Below are 18,644 nucleotides of genomic sequence, written 5' to 3'. Positions count from 1 at the left end.
AAGTAACATATTTCTGCTGCCACACTAATCAAGCACAGTTTTAACTGTCTGCAGCTCCCTTTTCATCTTCTGCGTTTGTCTTAGAACTCCTTGAAGGCAGGACTTGTGTTTTCTATCCCCAGAGCTCAGCACCTCACCTGTATTTGGCATCAGTGATAAATTGCAGAGGTGCCCACCATCCTCCATTCCCCCTGGAAACATGCTCTTGGCTGTGTGACTCGAATCTGCATATCTGCACTGCCACTTGCTTTGACAACTGGATGCCATGGACGAGGTGCTGTGTCGGTTCCCCACTTAGGCCTCGGGAGGCCCTTGCACATTGCTACTCGCTTTCTCAGGATCCTGCTGGGCCGTGTGAATGAGTTGGGTCTAGCCCACTGGGGTCCCCTCCGCCAGCCAGCGCGCAACGGCCTGCAGGTGTGGGCTCACCCTGTTGAACTCAATCCAGCCCACAGAGTTGTGAGCTATATGGGTGGTTGCTGCTTTTGAGCCACTAGAGTTTGGGGCAGTTTAATGTGCAGCGTGAGTTAACTGATGCAGGGCTCCGTTTTTTTTTTTTTTTGGTCTGATGCACTGAATGCATGAACAGCCACAGGAAGGGTGGCAGAGTGGCAGCCGACAGGGTTCTAGATATAAAAGGCATCGCTGTGTCTTGTTCTGCTGAACAGACTTTCCTTGTTCATCTCTAGGAAGGACAAAAGCTAGCTCACTTTCTCCTCGTTACGCTGGCGTGAAGATTTGACAGAGTGCACAAAAACATCTAGTGAGGGTTTAGAGCACCTGGACTCACTCTCATGTGTGCTCATGTTCTACATGCATCATCTTTGTTGCCAAAAAGGAAAGGGGCCGTCATCTCCCGCTGGCGCCCAGAAGCAACTTTCTTTCACTTGGAGCGGTGTCAGCATGAGTCCTACAGTCGCCTCCTCCCTGCGTTGGCAGTGACAGCCAAGACCCTGCTAGACTCCCGGACATGGCCCGGCCAGCTCTGTGCCCCACTCTGGCACTGCAGGGGCCGGAGCACCCTGTTCCCAGCACAGCCTTGGTGTGGTCTCCAGAGGGAAGACTGGAGCCGCCACTGACGTTTGAACTTCTTGGGATCCAAACACCATTTCTCAAAACACAGTCCATGCTCAAGGTTAGGGGGTGCTGGGTGCAGTGGTGTGGGCTGTGCCCTGCATTAAGTGTGTGTTGGGTGGGGGCTCCGTTCACATAGAAGATATAGATGCGTAAATTTATTTCAACTATTTTCCAGCAGATGTCAGTAGAGTGTCTTTTTTTCTGAGGAAATCACTAGATGCTCTGAATTTCAGACAGATGGGAAGTCAAGCTTCTGGAGGAAGGGGCTCTGTGTACCCGTTTGCACGAAGGTGCGGGGTAGTCTAGTGGTGTCTCTCAAACTCACTTTGCTTCTTACATGACCAAACTAACTCTATTTCAGAAAAAAAGACAACTCCCTTTGTGCTTTTGTTTAGAGCCTGGTTTTGGCTTTCGTTATAGAACCCAAAGCCGAGGCTTTGAGTTTACCACCAGTGGCCCCCACACAACTGTGTCACGCTAGGCCTGCTCTGTGCCCCAGGAACTACTGGGAAGAGCTGTCCAGGTAAGAGACGTGGCGTGGGGATCCCAGAGTCCTGATTAGTGCTCACGCTCCAATAACTACCCCTTGGGCCCGGGACAGGTCATTTGCTGGCTCTGACCCTCTGTGTCTTTGTCTCTGAGAGACCAATGACATTCTTAGAGCTCTGCCAGCCGTGAAACACAATGGTGGCTTTTTCTGCTGGCCCCCGAAGCCGACTCAGGACAGCAGCCTGTGGGGCGTGCAGCTGTGCACTCCAGACTCTAAGAAGGGACGGGCACAGAGTCCTTGCCTGGAATCAGCCGTCCTCCAACAGATTTTGGAAATTTTTGGAAAACTGCATTTTCAACTTTTCTTTTAAAGTATGAATATACTATAACAACTTATGCAGTTTTAAAAAATTAAGGTAAATCAAGACTGCAAAGACGTTTCTCTCCCGCAGCAGGCCTTCCTTAGGCACAACCTCCCCACCCCATTCGCATTGCCGCGTGTGGTTACAGTGCGGAGGACCTTTGAGAAGTGCTGGGTGCCTAGACCCTACGTTTCTGCTGCCAGCTGGGCTCCCACGGAGCATGCTGGGAAATGATTAGTGCCAAGCGTAAGCTGGACCTTCAGCAGCCCCACAGTTCCAATCCAGTGGAGTCAATGTTTTCCTGCACTTTTTCTGGAACCTTCCAGGGATTCCTTTGCCACTTGCGGGGCAAAAGGCTCTGTTTATAACCGTTCTGTCTGTAGCAGAGAAAACACTCATGGAAATCCTGGAGGAGGAGAGATGTGAGCCAAACGCTGCTCAGCCAGAAGCTTCCTGGCTTTCTGTCTGTGAAGGTCCTACAGCCCCCCAAAAGCAAGAGCTCCCTGAGCCTGTTCACAGACTCACCCCATTTTCTGATAAACTTGTATCCAAAAGCTGCCAGAAAACTTCTAGAGAAACAGCAGATTTTCTCTGAGTAGCCCTAATTAGGGAGGCATGTGGCCTAGGAGGAAATAAGGCCTGACTGAGTTCTGGGGTCTGCATGCTTCAGCCCCAGCCTCTTTCTTCCCAGGGTATTTTGGGGTGAGTGGGAGACTGGCCTGGACTCGATGGCATCTGGGCTCCCGGGAGGCCCCGCCCCTGCCTTCCCTGGCCTCCGGGCTGCGTCCTGCGCAGCTATTCCAAGGACTTGGTGCACACTCCTCCTTGGGATGAGCTCAGGGCCTCGTGTTTATGGGTCTCTTCAGTTTCTCCACTATTTACACAGTGTGTCTCTGTCTCAAGATGTCAACCGTGCAGCATCAGCCCAATATTTATTTCCAAACATAAATAAGCCCCCACCAAGTGTCTCTGGCACATGGTTTTAATTGAGACAGTGCGATGGTGTGTGTGTGTGTGTGTGTGTGTCTGTGCTTTTTTCCTTTTCTCTGGAGAAGTGAGGGTGGCTGCCCCAGCCTAGCTGGAGGAAAGGTGATAACCCCAGTGACACCTGGAGTGGCTGCCAAACCTTGCACATTCTCCCAGCCATTTCAAAGATTTATTTTTCTAAGTGTTTCTGCTGGAGGTCAGCAGTAATGCTCTCAAATAAAAACCAGGAGCCCAAAGCCAGCTCGAAAGCAGCAGGCTCTTGGAACAGCTCCAGCTGAGGTCTGAGGCGGTGCTGGTTCTGAGGGCAGCCAACAGGCTCTGCCTCTCCTCTGCTGGTGAAAGGGAGGAGCCAGCAGGTCCTGGGCGCTGGAGGCACAGGGAGGGACTGGTCACAGGGTTGGTGAGGCCATGACACTGCCCTCTGCTCCAAGGCCTCTCTGCTGGCATGGGGGGCAAATAGGAGGGAGGAGGATGGTTCCTCGGCCGAAAGCAGTACAGGAGGAAGCTCTGTTTCTCTCCTCTGAGTGGTGGTGGCCTGTGGGTTTTGGCAAACTCCACAACAGCTGGGGAAGTGGGGGGGTTGCGGGGGAGCTGCCTGGGGCCCCTAAGGAGGCTTTTTCTTCTAAATGAAAGACATCCCAGCATCTTCATTCTCTTAACCACTTGACTCGAACGCTGGCTTAATGGGTTGAAAGCCCTTCTGAAAGGTGCAAGTCATGGACGAAGCTATCATCCCTATTGTACCCCTGAACAATGAAACTTCCTCCTATAAACAGGTCTTTATGATTTTCTGGAAGAGGCACCAGGCCCAGGCCACTGCAGACCCCTTCAGGAGCTAAGGGGAAGGAGAGGGACTCATTTGGATTTTTCTCCCTTAAAAGAGTTTCATGTTTCAAAGTTTTCTTCCTGCATGGTGGTTTGGCAGACGACTGAAATCCTTGCCCATGAAGTTTAAATTATGGCTCCCAGTGTCTGTGAACATCCCGGCTTTGGGCAAGCTGATTGGGATCCATTTCAGTATTTGAAGAAAGGTCTGGTTAACTCAAGGCCCTTGTTGTGGATTTTGCACTGGGGTTAGTGCCTGCTGCCGCCAGGCATGAGAGACAGCTGAGAGGCCAGTGGAGGAACCTTCTGGAAGACTCTGGCGTCTGCCCAGAGTCAGAGGGAGAGGAGGCAGGGAGCCTGGAGTTCCTCTCTGGAAGAGGCTTTGATGACCTCATAGGGGTTTCTATGTTAGACAAACAGTGGGTCTCAAACATGTTAGTGGTGCTGTAGTGACATTATGAAGGGCCAGCAGCTGGTGGCTCGGGCTCCTCACCCACCAAGTCCTGCTCCCCTCTCAGGGTTTAGCCACCATCTCAGTTCACTTAACTACTTTTCCCAGAGGTCTTCAAGACATAGTGAGGGCTATGTGGTCTACCTCCATCCCTTTGCCCAGAGCCTACCCCCTACTAGGGACCCAATACCATTTGCCAAATGAAGGCACCTGCCATCTTGCAAGTGGAAAGCGTGCTGACCTGCAGGCCTGTGCGGCAGGCAGCTCCGTTCTGCTTTCAGCATCATCCCAGAATTTGTGCATATGGGACACAGTTTGGGGAACAATCATTTTTGGCTCATGAGCTCTCAAGGTGGTAGCAAGCGACCACAGGCAGCAACATCAGGAGCCATTCTAAAGAAAACTCCAAGAGACGGGGCTCAACGGAAGGAAAGAGGACTTGAAGTTGCCTGCCTGTCTTCAGAGGCCCTGGGGGATGAAGTGTGTCCTGGTCAGCAGTGGCAACGAGGCACCACCCATTGCTTCCCTCTTGAAAGGATCAGAGGGAATGATGCATGAAATACAGTGAGAAGCTAGAATTGTTAAGGCCTCCCATATAAGTCTACAACAGGTTAGACTTCAGGCCCACGACCGACAGATTTCCGTGCACGGGGCTGTCCATGGGATACTGGATCTCCAGACCCGAGTGATGAGTCATTTTTGGGTTCCAGACACAGAAATCAGAGTTGACCAGAGGTCTGTAGCTGGAGTTTTAGACATAGGCAGGTCTTCCAAGGAATCCTACATTTCATTGACCCTCTGCAACCTCCTCTAAAGTCATCATAGTTAGCCGTTTAAGAAAGCGTTTTTCCCAAAGCAGCTGCCTCCGCCGAGCCCCTAGGCATGGTCACTTTGCCTGAAGACATGGTCCACTCTGAAGGGTGCGTGCTTTCCTGGACGTTGTGCCAGGGCTTCCTCTCTTGGTTTCTTTGCCCTGAAGGATCTCGGCTGTGATTTTCTCTGACGTTATGGAAGAGAGATGAGGTTTTGTCTACTTTCAAACAACAATAGTGACCTTTAAAGAAAAGATTAGGGTTTTGCCTGTATTTCTGAGGAGCATAAATGGGGCAGATAAAAGAGGGCCGCAAACCCTTTGCCACTCCTCCCACTGACAGGCAGAGTCTGTTTCCCCTTGCTTGACTCCAGGCTGGCAGGGGACCGCTTCGACCAGCAGAGACTGGTGGGATGATGCCGCGCCAGTTCTGGGCCCGTCTTTAAGAGAACTGGCAGCGTTTACCATGTAAGAAGTCAGACCGCTCTGCTGGGAGGGCTACATGGGGAGGCCCTGAGTTTATGTGGTGAGCCAGAGGGACTCAGCAGAGCCCAGTGTCCCAGCCGTCCCCACGAAGGTGCCAGGCATGTGAACGGAGATGTCTTAAGACTCCTCAGACCAGACCAGGTACCAGGTTAAGTGCCACTGCGTGACCACTCAATGTCACACGGAACAGAATCGGCCAGGCAGACACTTCCTGAATTCCTGACCTATGCATTTATAAGATATGATGTAATGATTGTTTAAAGTCACTCAATTTGGGGGCAGTTTGTTACACAGCCATAGCCAACTGGTACGACCTAAAAACCTGCAATACAGGCCTCAGCACCGCTGACTGCCATGAAACCACGCTGGAGAGAATCCCTTTGGAGTATCTGCCTGCCTAATTCCTTCTGTTCTGGGATTCACTCCCACCCCACCATCACCCTAAAATGGCTCTCTTGCTTCTTCTACCCCGGCCTCAGCTGTTTGGATTAGTGGGAGACATGGGACCCAAACTGGCCCAGTCAGAGTCTCTCCCAGCCAACTCCCTGCCCTCAGCCCTGCGTGACAGGAGTAGACATTTGACTGGAGCTAGCCAATCAGGTTTTCTCTTCCAGACTCGTAGAACTGGGGATCAGAGGTGGCTGGAGCAACCGTTTCCTCCTGTGTGTCTGAGAGCGAGGAGAAAGCTCGTCTGCTACCGAGAAGAATGACGCAGGCGTGTAGGGCCACGGGAGCGAGGGGGGAGGGGAAACGCCTGCTTCAGTTTGTGGACATTTTCTGGGTCTGAACACACACGTTCTCTCTCTTGCTTAAGTGGTTATGAATCGCGTTCTGTTTTTGTTTTGCTTTGTTTTGTTTTCTTGCAGCCAGAAAAATGGCCTTCATGATGCCCGATGTAAGCATGTTTGGTCCCAGAGACTAAAGAGAACACTGCCCAGGCTAGCGAGGCGACAGCAATGCCCTTCTGCCGACCTTCCCGTTGCTGGGTGAGGATGACTGGGAGTGAGTCAAGTCTCATCAAGTCTCCTGGCGGTAACCACGCTCAGAAAGCCCAACAGCAATCTCCTCCTCTTTCAAAACAGCATCCAACTCTGCCTTCCTCACCCTGGTTAAGGAAAAACCATTCACTGTCTAATCTAAAAGCAGCAAGAGACTGATACTTTTTTCCTTCTGACCTCTCAAAGCCACCCGGTCACCAAATCCTGCCTCTTCTAACTCGGAGAAGTTCCCTCCTTCCCACCCATGGAGATGGCTCTCGTCTCCATTCTGTGCCCAGCTCTCCCTCGTCAAACAGATGTGGCCACGCCACTGCTCTGCTGATAGACCCCATGCTCCCCCCTGCCCCTGGTCAGGAGGCCCCTTCACAGCTGAGGAAGGTGATCTCACTGTGGGTCATTGCCTGCCACCTCACCAGGTGGCCCCCACAAAGCCTGCTGCTTCCCTCACTCCCTCCATACGGAAAGTCCATCTGGCTGCCCTCCCCTGGCCCGGAACAGTCAGACCAAACCCGAGGTCAGACTTGCATGACACCTCATTTGTGGAACATCCTCTGACTTTCATAGGGGGCGTCCGTGTGTCACGTGCACTGCTGAGAAGTCCGCCTGCATTACCTCTACACTTCGAACCGGGTGTCACGGTCTCCCTTTCACAGAGGAGGAAACTGAGGGTCACGGAGGGTAAGCAGTTCTCCCAAGGCCACGCAGCTGGCAGGTGCGAGAGCCAGGACGCCAGCCTGCAGCCTCCTGCCAGCACAGCCTGCACCTTCCTCTACCTCACTGTACTCGATGGCCTCTTCTCTGCCCTGGGGCGGGGAGGGTTGATGGGGTCTTTTTCTCAGTGTCCAGAGGTCCTGCTGCACAGCCTCAGCTTTACGTTTCCAGGTGTATGTGCTTGATGGGGAGGAATTCAAGGGCAGGAAGAGCCTTGGTCATGATGCCTCGTGTGCCTGGCGCAGGGTTTGGTTCAAAGCAAGTGTTCAGTTAATGTGAGTTGAAATGAGCTGCTCTTGGACATTGAGCAAAGCTCTGTGACCCGCACAGCGTCATTCAACAGCTTTCTCAAAGCGGTTTTAGATCCTTTTTTTCTACCTCTTCAGTTATGGCAAGGCCTTGCCTGGGTTGAGGCCCCCTGCCTGCCACCGCTCTGCTTTCTTCCCCAGCGCATGGCAGGGGGTGATGCTGGCCTTCGTGGGTCCTGGCTCTCTGCATCGCACACAGCTGGGTGACCCCAGGGTCTTGGCTACCCCACGACAGCCACCTCCAGCAACCACATTCTTTGATCAAACACAACAAAAGCAAAGCTAAGCAGATGGCGAGTGAAAGCATGTGCTGAGGAGACGAGACACCCCCCCCTCCAAGGGCAGAGCCCAGTGGGGTGGAGAAGGAGGGATTCATGCCATGACAGACAGTGGGGCATGGCCACCACACTCCCCACTCTGTGTCCCTGTCTTGTCCCACACACCCAATCTCGGAGGACGTCATTTCCTCTCATCGCAAAGGTGGAAGGAAGGAACACACACACACACACACACACACACACCCCACCCCACCCCACCTCCTTACTGTCTTTTCAGATCGCAAACACTGAACTGGCTTTGTTCTCCACCCACAGACCAGAGGCTGTCTCAGCAGGAAGGAGTTGGAGAAAACGGAGCATTAAGAATCTATCTGGCCACACTGATTAAACAAACAACAAATTGGCAGATTATTATTATTTTTTTTAAAAAGGTAATATCCACTCCTGGCAATTAGACAGGGAACTGGGTGCTTTCCACACCTGCTCGAGGGAGGGCGAGTCGGTGCAACCTTCCTGGAAGGCGATTGGCAATGTGTAACCTGAGGCTTAAATTACGCTATGCATTTCTTTTGACTCGGTAATTCCATTTCTAGGATTTCATCTTAAGCACATAATGAGGGATTTGTGCAAATATTTGGCTCCAAGGATATTCACTGTGGCTGCTGAAAGAAGTGTGAACCCAGAAGCCGTCTAAATCCCAAGGTCAGAGGACCGGATGGGTAATCTGCAGCCCCCTGCGGCCTCAGGCAGTGCTGGGAACTGGTCCTCCACTGCATGGAAAGACGGCTGCCAAACAGCCCCCCGGGGGGCCCGGAACGCTCGGGACATAAGGAAACTCAGTTTCAGGGAGGTGCTCAGCATGCTTTTCTTTAACTCACAGACACTTTTCAGGTATCTCTTTTTCAAGTATCTCTAAATTTAAAGCAATTAGTCCAACTGTCAATCTGAAAAATGGACAAGAAAAACACTCACTTTTCTGTGTTTCTAGATTTCTTAGATAAAAATGTATTTATTATACTTTTTCAGATGAATAAGTAAAACAATGCTTTAATTTTAGAGGTACTACACCTGATAATATATCAAGTATGTTACAGGAAAAGCTGACATACTACTCGAAACTAATAAAATGCCAGGAGAGTGCCTGGTCTATGTCTGTTTTGCAGAAAAAAAGGTCAAGAAGAGATGACACTGTGCTCACTGTGGTTGTTTCTGGGATGTGGACTCCTGAGCATTTCGTAGCTCTTTTCCCCTTATTGATACATTACAATGTTTTATCAATAAATACAAATTACTTTGTAATCCCGAAGGAACTAATTAGATTTAAAGCTCCTATTCATGACAATGTGAGAAGCCGTTGCCACCTGAGCCTGAAAGCTGGGACACTGGGTTCTGGGAGCCGTTCTGGGCGCTGGGACACCGTGGGAACAAGAACAGACATGGGCTCCAGTCAGCAGGAACATCGCTGTCCAGTGGGGGAGGTAGCCCTTCAACAGATGATGACTGGACACCATTACTGACCGATACAGAGGCTCTGAAGTGTTGGGTTGGTCAAAAAGTTCGTTCAGTTTTTTCCATACCATGTCTCTAGCCGTGTTTAGTTGTCTTTGATGTCATTCGAAAGAATTCTGTTCGACTGTGTTGTGACAGCTGTCATGTCAGTGGTCATTAAGAAAACTTATCGAAATTGGTGAATTTTTGTGCAGCCATTTTAACACTGAAGTGGAAGAAGATCTGCAAACTTTTGGCAAGTTATGTTTTACTGTTTCAAGAAAGAAAAATGCAACTGAAATGCAGAAAAGATTTGTGCAGTGTGTGGGGAAGGTGCTGTGACGGGTTGAATGTGTCAGAACTGGCTTGTGAAGTCTTGGTACTATTGCCATTTTGGGCAAATAATTCTTTGCTGTGGGGCTGCTTTAGGTAGTGGAAGATGTTTAGCAGCACCCTGGCCTCTACTCACTGGAAGCCAATAGTGGGAGATGGCTACATACTTAAAATATCCAAGTCAATAAAGTTATTGGTGAAAATGAAAAAGTGTCTTTTAGTTTCCAGAAAAACAAGTCATAGACTTTTTGGCCGACCCCATAAAAGGACTCCAGACCTCTGAGAGGAGACTGGGAGGCAGTGACAGCATCCTAGACTTGGGAGCCAGGACACCCCTTTCTCCTTGAGGAAGTGACAGGAAGCAAGACGCAAAGGGGGAGAAGGTATTCCTGGTCCCATGATGCACCGCTGTGGGGTCGGAGGCCTTAGGATGCAGCTGCCCAGGCAGGACCCGGGACTTGTAGCCCATCTCAGTTACCAAGTCGTCTGGGCAGAAATCCTTTTGTTATTCCACATGGGAAAGAACCGTGAGCTGTTCTGTAGTTTCCTTCTCTTGTTCCCCCCAACCCCCCACCGAGTAAATGGTAAACCACCTGAACTGTTACTGCCCATGCTCCTGTTCTGGAGTTAGGTTCCCACCATCCTGCCTTAGGACTGGTGGGAAGGCAAGAAAAAAGGAGAGTAAGCTTTTTACTCTTTCTCTCAAGTGGTCCAATCCCTAGTTGTAAATGACCTCAAAAGGAGCCAGGATTCCATTCGCTGCCTGAAGGGGGCACTGCCGTCCCTCTGTTGTACCCGCACCAGGAAGGAAGTGCCAACAGGAATCCTCTCCAGGAGGCTCTAGCCGTGTTGACGCAGGACGGCCAGGCAGCCACAGGTGGGGACCTCCTGGGGACCTGCGATGGCCACACTCACCTTCCAGAGCAGCACAGCCAGCAGCAGGAAGATGAGGATCCCCACCAGCAAACTGATGGCGATGATCCAGCCCACAACGTAGCCACGGGGTTCCAGGTTGTGCAAGGCCTCGAACACCACCTAGGAGGCAAAGCAAATGTGAGAATGTTTCCCACTGAGAGTGTGCCGCCCGATAGAGCCCAGCCTGGACTTGACATTTGGGGTGGATCAGAGCAGAAACCATCCCTCCCCACCTGGAGACAAATGAAAGAAAACTGCCTACGAAGCACAGTGGTTGCTCTGGGAGTGGAAATGAGGCCTCCTGGCAACACACGTTCACTAGCTGTGTGACCTTGGGCAAGGTCCCTTACCTCTCTGAGCCTCATTTTTCTGATCTGCAAAGCAGGGGATAGAACAGCACCTCCCTAGAGAATTCAAGGGGATAATGCAGGTAGATCCCGAGCATGGCACCTGGCAGAGCTCACCCTTGATCAGTGGAGGTGCTTCTCCTGGCATTTAGCAGCATCACTGCTGGCAGGGAGATTTAAAACAAAAAACAATTCCTCACCTGAGGATATATTTACTGATTTTAGAAAGAGAGGAAGGGGAAGAGATAGAGACGGACTGATGTGAGAAACACTGATTGGTTGCCTCCCGTATGTACCCCGACTGGGGACTGAATCCGCAGCCTTTTGGCATATGGGATGACACTCCGACCAACTTAGCCCCCCAGCCAGGGCAGGAGATTTTTTTGAGGTTGTCCATGGTTGGCTACTTTTTAATTTTAAAAACTATTTATTGACATTTAGTATGCATAGAGAAAAGTACACCTAATCTACGTGCACAGCTCACCGAACTTTCACAAACTGGATGCTAAACCCACCTGCAGAACTAGTACCGAGATTGAGAAACTGCATGTGACCAGCCCCCGAGAGGCCCCTCACCCTCCTCTGCAGTCACGACTCCCACCGAGGGCAACGCTACCTTGACTTCTAAGAGCCTGGATTAGCTTCACCTGCTTCTGTCCTCAGTGTAACCAGAATCCAACACCATGTTTGGGAGACTGGACCAGGTTGGGGCCTGTCTATTCTCATTGCTGCGTTTCAATAGTATCCCCCTGTGTGGATACCCAGTTCATTTATCCAGCCTGCCCACTTAGGGGCTTTTACAGAGAATGATTTTCAGGCAGTAGGCTGTGCCAAAGGAGGAACACTTGGGAGTGGAAGGTGGGACAGAAATGGGGTCTGAGATCTGTCATCACAAGCCCACTGCTTTCTGTCTGGTTCAGATGAGAGACTCCTGCCTTCAAAGTCAGATTCATGCCTTTGGGCTCTCTCCCCTAAAGAGCTCCACGTAGCATCATCTCCTGTGTTCAGAATCTCTCGTGGTGTCTTGGACAGGTGAACCGTGAGACACTATTGGCCAAGAAGTGTGACCTCAGGTGACCAAGGCACTGCTCTCTGTTTCCTCCTCTGTGCAATGGGGGTCTGAGAGGGGAAATAAGGTAGATCCTGGTGTACAGTTATGTGGTTGATCTGCTGAAGCTCCGAGTTGACAATGAAGCACTGAGTCAGGCTGTGAGCTTGGAGGGGTCAGCGGCAAAGCCCAGCCCTTTGGGTCACCCTGGTGGCTTCTTCTCAGGGCCACTGACTGCCCCTCGGTGTCAGAAATTGGCATCCCAGCAAAGCCACACTGGAGGCCTGGTTTTGTGGAGGCAGACACAGTGAGATCCCACTACAGTTTAGTCTGGCAAATTCCACAAGAATGCCCCGTCACTTCCCCGGAATGCGTGCTTAATCTTTTATTATTTTTAGTGCTGCCACTCAGCTTCATGGACGCATGCTGGATGCTTTGGCAGAGCGGGCTCTTGCACATCACGGCTCCAATAAACTCATTTGTGGGTGAAGATCGGAGCACCCTTCAGTTCTAAGAAGTCATATCTTAGCTGCAAACCCAAAGGAAGGAACTGCAGCACGGAGCAAGGGGGTACACAAGACGGACGGCTCTAGTCTCCACCATGATAAGCTGGCAATGCTGGTCAAGCCCCCATACCTGTCCTCAAATATCTTTTCTCTCCATCCGTCCTCTTGTTCCCGTCCCCAGTTAACTGCCCCAGTCCGGGTCTGGTCTCCTCCCACCAGCACTGCTCCAGGGGCCTTGGGGAAAGCCCCAAGGGCCTTGTCTTTTCCAAAAGACAGTTGTCTTTTCCGAAACACAGTCTCATCGGGTTGCTTCTCGGCTTCCACGACCAATGGCTTCCTTTTGTGCTGAACATATATTATAACTCAGGGTACCAGGCTCTGCACAGTTGGCCTCCTCCCTACCTTTTCGGCCCCTTGCGGCATGTGTGTTCGTGACTCTCCTGCCAATTAGAGTCATCCTGCCCGTGGGACGTGGCTTTTTGTCACCCTCAGGGCTCTTCCACTCTTTCCCTTTGACAGACTCCAATATTGCTCATCTTCCAAATGTTCTTACCCTTGATGCATTAATTCTGTACTTAAAAATTTACCCTAAAGAAACAGAAAGTACAGAAAAAGTTTCGTATTCAAAGATGTTCGCGGCATGATTATTTGTATCGGTGCAGGAGTAGAAATATTCTAAATGTCCAACCACAGGGTGATGGAGAAGTTATGAGCAATCACACAGTGGAATGCCACAGAGCGGATAAAACGCTTGTGATAAATCGGGCTGTCAAAGTAAGCTTTGTAAAAAATTAAAACATGACTCTCACACAAAAATACAGCAAATGCACGTCAAAGACTTACTTCATTATTGAGGGAATCAGAGGGATGGTAAAGGCAGTTCAAAGCAGGGTCTGAATGTACGTGCAACCACAGAAAAAAACCCAATTCTGACATTGGATGCAGAACTGGTTGGTACCCGGGAGGGCAATAAATGACATTTTCTGCTAGACAGAAATCGTTTTCATCTTTTCTGGCAAAAACCGTGCACAACTCATCAGTGTCCCATGGGTTGATAGGTGACTTCACAGAAGCTGGGCCGCGGAGAACCAGGCAGGCCTGGGACATTAGGCAGCGCTGTTCCCAAGTTTTAGGGCACACAAGGAGCACATGGGGCACCTGGATACCGTGCAGATTCCGAATCTGCCAGTCAGGGTTGGTGCCTGCGGTTCAGTGTGCAAATGAGCGCCCTGGTGGTGCCGGCGCTGCTGGTCTGTGACCACACTAAGTCGGAAGGGGACAGAGGAGGCCCTGAGGTGCCTTTGGAAGGATGTCATCTCTTTTCCCGATTGCCAAGTTTTAAATGCTTTTCCAAATGGTAATAACATGTGAAAAACAATAAACGTTATCATGTTAAGCGTAAAAACCAGGATATCAATTTGCAGGAAAATGGTAGAAAACTTAAAAGTACAAAGGTGCTTTCTGGGATTATGGGTGCTTTTTCCTCGTTTCTACTTTTTACTACTTAAAAAACATTTTTTAACTGAGCATTTAAAGCCAACTTCGAAATATTAAAAAGATGTACTGCTCCAACACCTCCTCTCCCAAGAAGCCTGCCCACTCTCCTCTTTTCAGCAGGATCAGTCATTCTCTGAGCTTTAAAAACACGGCGACTTCCAATCTCTTTTTAGCAGAGAAAACCCACTGCAGCACCCCAGTACATGGCACAGAAAAATGGGGGTTCGCTGGCTGTGAAGAAGGGCAGCCGGAGCTCTGTCTGCTAGCCCCCGTCCCAAGCCTGTCCCCCCAATCTCCACCCCAGCCCCAGCAGCCCCTGCACCACCTCAAGGGAACTTTATTTTAAAACCACAGTGAGCGGGTCATGGCCCCAGTTCTAAGTCCTTCTCACTCTGAAAGGTAATGATGTATCGTCTTGTCTACAGGCTCCAGCAAATTGAATTCTTATAGAACAAGGATCCCGATGCCTGCTCTCCTGCCATCTAACCCACGGTAGTGATTCATTATGTGATTCATGATGAATGCACAAATTAAGAAAGTCAGTGTTTTCTACCATAACATGAGATGGGGCATGGAAATGATTCAGTCTGCGACAGAAGAGAAGATGGGATTTGAAGCTGCAGGCTCTGACTGTACTTTTCTATACTTCCAAAATATATCTGTGAATGTTATTTCTTTGTGGGGGAGCCCTGGCCACCCATTTATCCATCTGCCCATCCACCACCCGTCTACCCATTTGTTTGCTCATCCATTTGACAAATGTACATGCAGCACCTACTATTGCCAAGAACTGTGGGGGCTCCCTGATGAATGAAATGGGGAGTCTATGCTCTCGTGGAGCTTTCTGCTGGCCAAATAGACACATTAGTGCAAAATTATAACCCTGGAGAGTGCCCCAGGGGAGAGGTTCTGGGTTATGAGAGAGAGACTAAGACGAGCATGGCAGTCAGAAAGAGTTCCTTGATGAACTGCCTGAGTCGAGAGTTAGAGGATAAGCGGAAGTTAACTATATAGTCAAAGAGGGGAGGGGACATCATTTCAAGGAGAAGGGACAGCATGTGCAAAGTCCCTGTGGCAGAAGGGAGCTTGGCAGGGGTAAGACACTGCCAGTAGACAGCGAGGTTGGAGCAAACGGATTGAACCAGAAGCCAGAGGAAGATGGTCAAGGTGAGGCTGGAGAGAGAGGAAAGGCTGGAGACGCACTGAGAACTACACGCATCCCTGATCGGTGCAGCTCAGTTGACTGGGCGTCGTACTGCAAAGCAAAGGGTCTCTGGTTCAATTCCTGGTCAGGGCACATGCCTGGGTTGGGGGTTCAGTCCCCGCTCCCTGGTCAGGGTGCATGAGAGAAACAACCAATGGATGTTTCTTTCACATTGATGTTTCTCTGCCTCTTTCTCCTTCCTTTCCCATCTCTCTAAAAATAAATTAATAAAATCTTTTTAAAAAAGAACTATATGTCTTAAGAGAAATGGGAAGCCAATGAAGGGTTTTCACCAGGGCAGTGACAAAGTTGCCAAGAAAATGAGAAGGGAGAATGTTACCTGGGGGTTCAAGGAACAAACAGCCTCAGTGAGAGAGTTGCAGGGGAAGTGGTTTCCCCAGGGGAGACCCATGCTTCTGGTATGAAGAGAGAAAAAAGACTGAGTTTGGGGGTGCCTGTGTGCTGGTTTTAGAGGGTGGTGGGAGGCAGAGGTTCTGACCAGCTGTGGGGTGGAAGGTGGCATGCCTGCGGTCTGCAGCTGGAGGGCTTAGGTGTTGGGTGCCAACTCCTAAAACGAGAGAATGAGGAGCGTGGGGATCTGCCTCAACAGAGCCTTTGAGGAGGACAGACACCAGCCGGGGGTGATGGCGGGGCCCAGACACTGGGCATCATGCCTGTGGCTGTGAAGTGGAAGGCACCCAAAGTTGGCAAGCTGGCATCAGGAAATGACCGGGAGCCAACTTCCAGTCTGAGGCAGCTGGCGAACCTAAACCACAGTGCTTGATTCACTTCTGTGTTTCTGGAAGCTTCCACATTCTGACCATTGCAAATGTGCCTAATGTCACAGCTGGAAATGCTCAGGTCTCCATAAGGGCTGAGGGCTTGACCACAGGGGGGTACACCTGGCCCAAGCCAGACCAAGGGCTTCCAGTGCTGGGGAGGACCGTTCAGTCAACACCACCCAGGGGAGGCCAGGGGAGCTCCAACCGGCAAAGGTTGATTGCAACGGCAAGCTGCTCTCTGTAGTCAACAGTCCCCACGTCTCACGGGGGGGAAGGGCTTTGTATAAAATGAAAAGTAGAAAGAGGAGAGCATCTGGGACAATGAAAGGACATTTTCACCTGCTTCTTATTATACCCATTATGCTGTGGGGGTGTAGGGGAGGGGTATGGGGGCTGGGAGACGTTCTCAGCCAAACCCTGTCATAAGTTGCTCTCGGAACATCGCCTCCAGAAAGCACCATCAGTTCGGGGGAGCAGGGAGGCTTCAGGAGATGACATCAGTGAACAGAACATAAACTGTGCCTTTGGCAAGATCAACGTTGTGAGCCCGGGCTGTGATAAACAGAGACGTCAACCACGCCCATGCCCGCCAGGTGCAGGCTTCCAGAAATTCCTTGCTCTGCTAGAATTTGCACAGGAATAAAATGGGCTAGTGCCAGTTCCTTTGTTGTATATAATGGGTCACATTTGTTGAGAACTTACTATGTGCCAGACACTGTGCGGAGGGTTTATGTCCGTTCCCCCCGAGAGTCCTCAGAACCTCTCTTCAAAGGGAGGAGGAGGATGCAGCTCGTTTACCTCAAGTCATTCAGGGCTCTGCAGGAGCCCTGATTCTCCTCTTGATGAGTAGGTTGTGTCTGCTTAGGGACCTGGCCACGAAGGGAAGGGTTCCAGAATCAACAGACATCTAAGTCTGAACACCATGTGCTTCTAAAGCTACCAGAGCCAAGGGTCACTCCTATGACAAAGGCCCAGCTGTTTACCACCCGGGACTGTGACTCCTACCTCCTGCTCGGAATGGTATCCATGCTGCATGTGGGCGCGGGGTGATGGGGCGGCACAGGTCGGAGGAATGGAGGATTAGGGAAGACTCGGGGCTCACAAGTGGGTAGACCTGGTGGCCAGTCCTGGCTCTCCCACTGGCTAGATGTGGCACCTCAGGCTGGCAGTCTCCTCGTGTCCTAGAGACTCAGTTTCCCCAAGAGAAAATGGGAGGAGCAATGCCGGGTTCACAAGGGTGACATAGGGTGACATAGAGTGACAGGAGATAATCACATGAAATGGCCCATCCTGTCCTCGCCATCTCTGTGTGGTGAGAGCCCCTAGGAACTGAACAGTAGGTGTACCAGGCGAGGGGCTGGGCATCAAGATGTGGTTTGATATCTCCTAACCCTTTAGGACAGATATTCCCTGCATGTGCCTTGTACAAATGATCACATCTTCTCTCACATATATCTACCTGTTCATTTCTATCTTCTCTGCCACCATCATCTCCTGCCAGGTGAGAGTCAAAACCTTCTGATTTGCTTCCTTATTTCTACCTTTTGCCCTGACAATCCACTGTCCACACAGGAGCCTGTGACATTTAAAGACTATACATTGGAACGTGCCATTCCCCGCTCAAACCAGAAGCATTCAATGGCTGCCCCGTGTTACTGCCCCCTTGAGTTACAGGGCATGGGCCCTGCCTATGTCGCCCACCCTGGATGTCTCCACTGCTCCCCAGGTGTCTGCCACACTGGTCTGTCAGCCTCGAATACGGCAAGCTGTTTGTGTCTTCTTATAGCTCTCCCCACACCGCCATGGGGACACTTCCCCCTGATGGGCAAGCCACTTCCCTCTCGTTCTCTAGGTCTCAGTTTCCTTGGAGAAACGTTCCTTGACCCCCATCCAAAGCAGGTGACTCCCATAGTTCTATTCCATGCTGGGGGCTTTGCACTGGTCCATGCCCTCTCATCCCACATGGCTCCGTGCCTCCCCACGGGCTGAGTAGCTGCAGGGGAGTCACGGGTGAGGGAGGTTCCCACCCCCTGAAATCAGCAGGGAGGCAGTGCTCATTCATGCACATCATTTCTTACAGCAAAACAAAGCAGAAAGCAGCAATGCTCCTCAACCAGAAAGTCAGTACTAATCGGCGGTTTGAATGGTCGAACGAGGACTTGAGCTCACATGGGAGCTCTGAGGAGAGCCGGGAGGTGGGCTGGCCAAACACTGACCCTCGGTATTAGAGAAGCACGTGGGAAGGACAGTTGCCACTTTTGAGCAGCCTGGTCCTGAACCTGCTTCTAGTGCTGGGGAACCCTCTGTGTGAGTCCTAGGGTGCGGGTGCGGCTATGCTGCGAAAGCCAAAGATGCTGTGAGCTGCTCTCCCTGGCTTCCTGGTGCCCCAGCGGCCGGGACCCAACCTCAGGCAGGGAGAGGGTCCTGCCCGTTTCCGGAGCAAGAAGCTCCGAGAATCCAGGGACGCCTGCCTCCAGAGCGCTGACCCAGGCTCCTCCAGGCCTCACTGAGCCCGTGGTCCTGGTGCTCAGAGTCCTTGACACCGCTCATATCCCCCAGTCGGGTTGTCCAGAGTCCTGGGTAACCCTGAGACCCACCAGATACCCTTCTCATCCACCTGGTCCTGCCGAAAGGAGACAGGGCCAGCCCCCCAAAGGGACAAAGCCCTGTCCCTGCTTGCACCCAAAACCTCAGCCTGGTGCACAAACTGCACGTGGCAATGACTCCTTTATCCATGGGTT

General features: G+C 51.2%; 1 protein-coding gene across 2 annotated transcripts in view; it reads right to left on the bottom strand.

Moving 5' to 3' along the window:
* Positions 1 to 18,644, bottom strand: part of ITGA9 (integrin subunit alpha 9) — a 311,106-nt gene that overhangs the window by 5,693 nt on the left and 286,769 nt on the right. For both annotated transcript variants that reach the window (XM_037148217.2, XM_037148216.2), the window contains one exon: positions 10,520 to 10,639. In XM_037148217.2, the coding sequence (XP_037004112.2) occupies positions 10,520 to 10,639 (120 nt within the window). The remainder of the gene's footprint in view (positions 1 to 10,519; positions 10,640 to 18,644) is intronic.

The sequence above is a fragment of the Artibeus jamaicensis genome, unplaced genomic scaffold, assembly GCF_021234435.1.
Source record: "Artibeus jamaicensis isolate MK-2021 breed Jamaican fruit bat unplaced genomic scaffold, CSHL_Jam_final contig_519, whole genome shotgun sequence".
Classification (NCBI taxonomy): Eukaryota; Metazoa; Chordata; class Mammalia; order Chiroptera; family Phyllostomidae; genus Artibeus; species Artibeus jamaicensis.
Note: the sequence above shows the minus strand (reverse complement) of the source record. Positions and strands in the feature narration are given on the sequence as shown.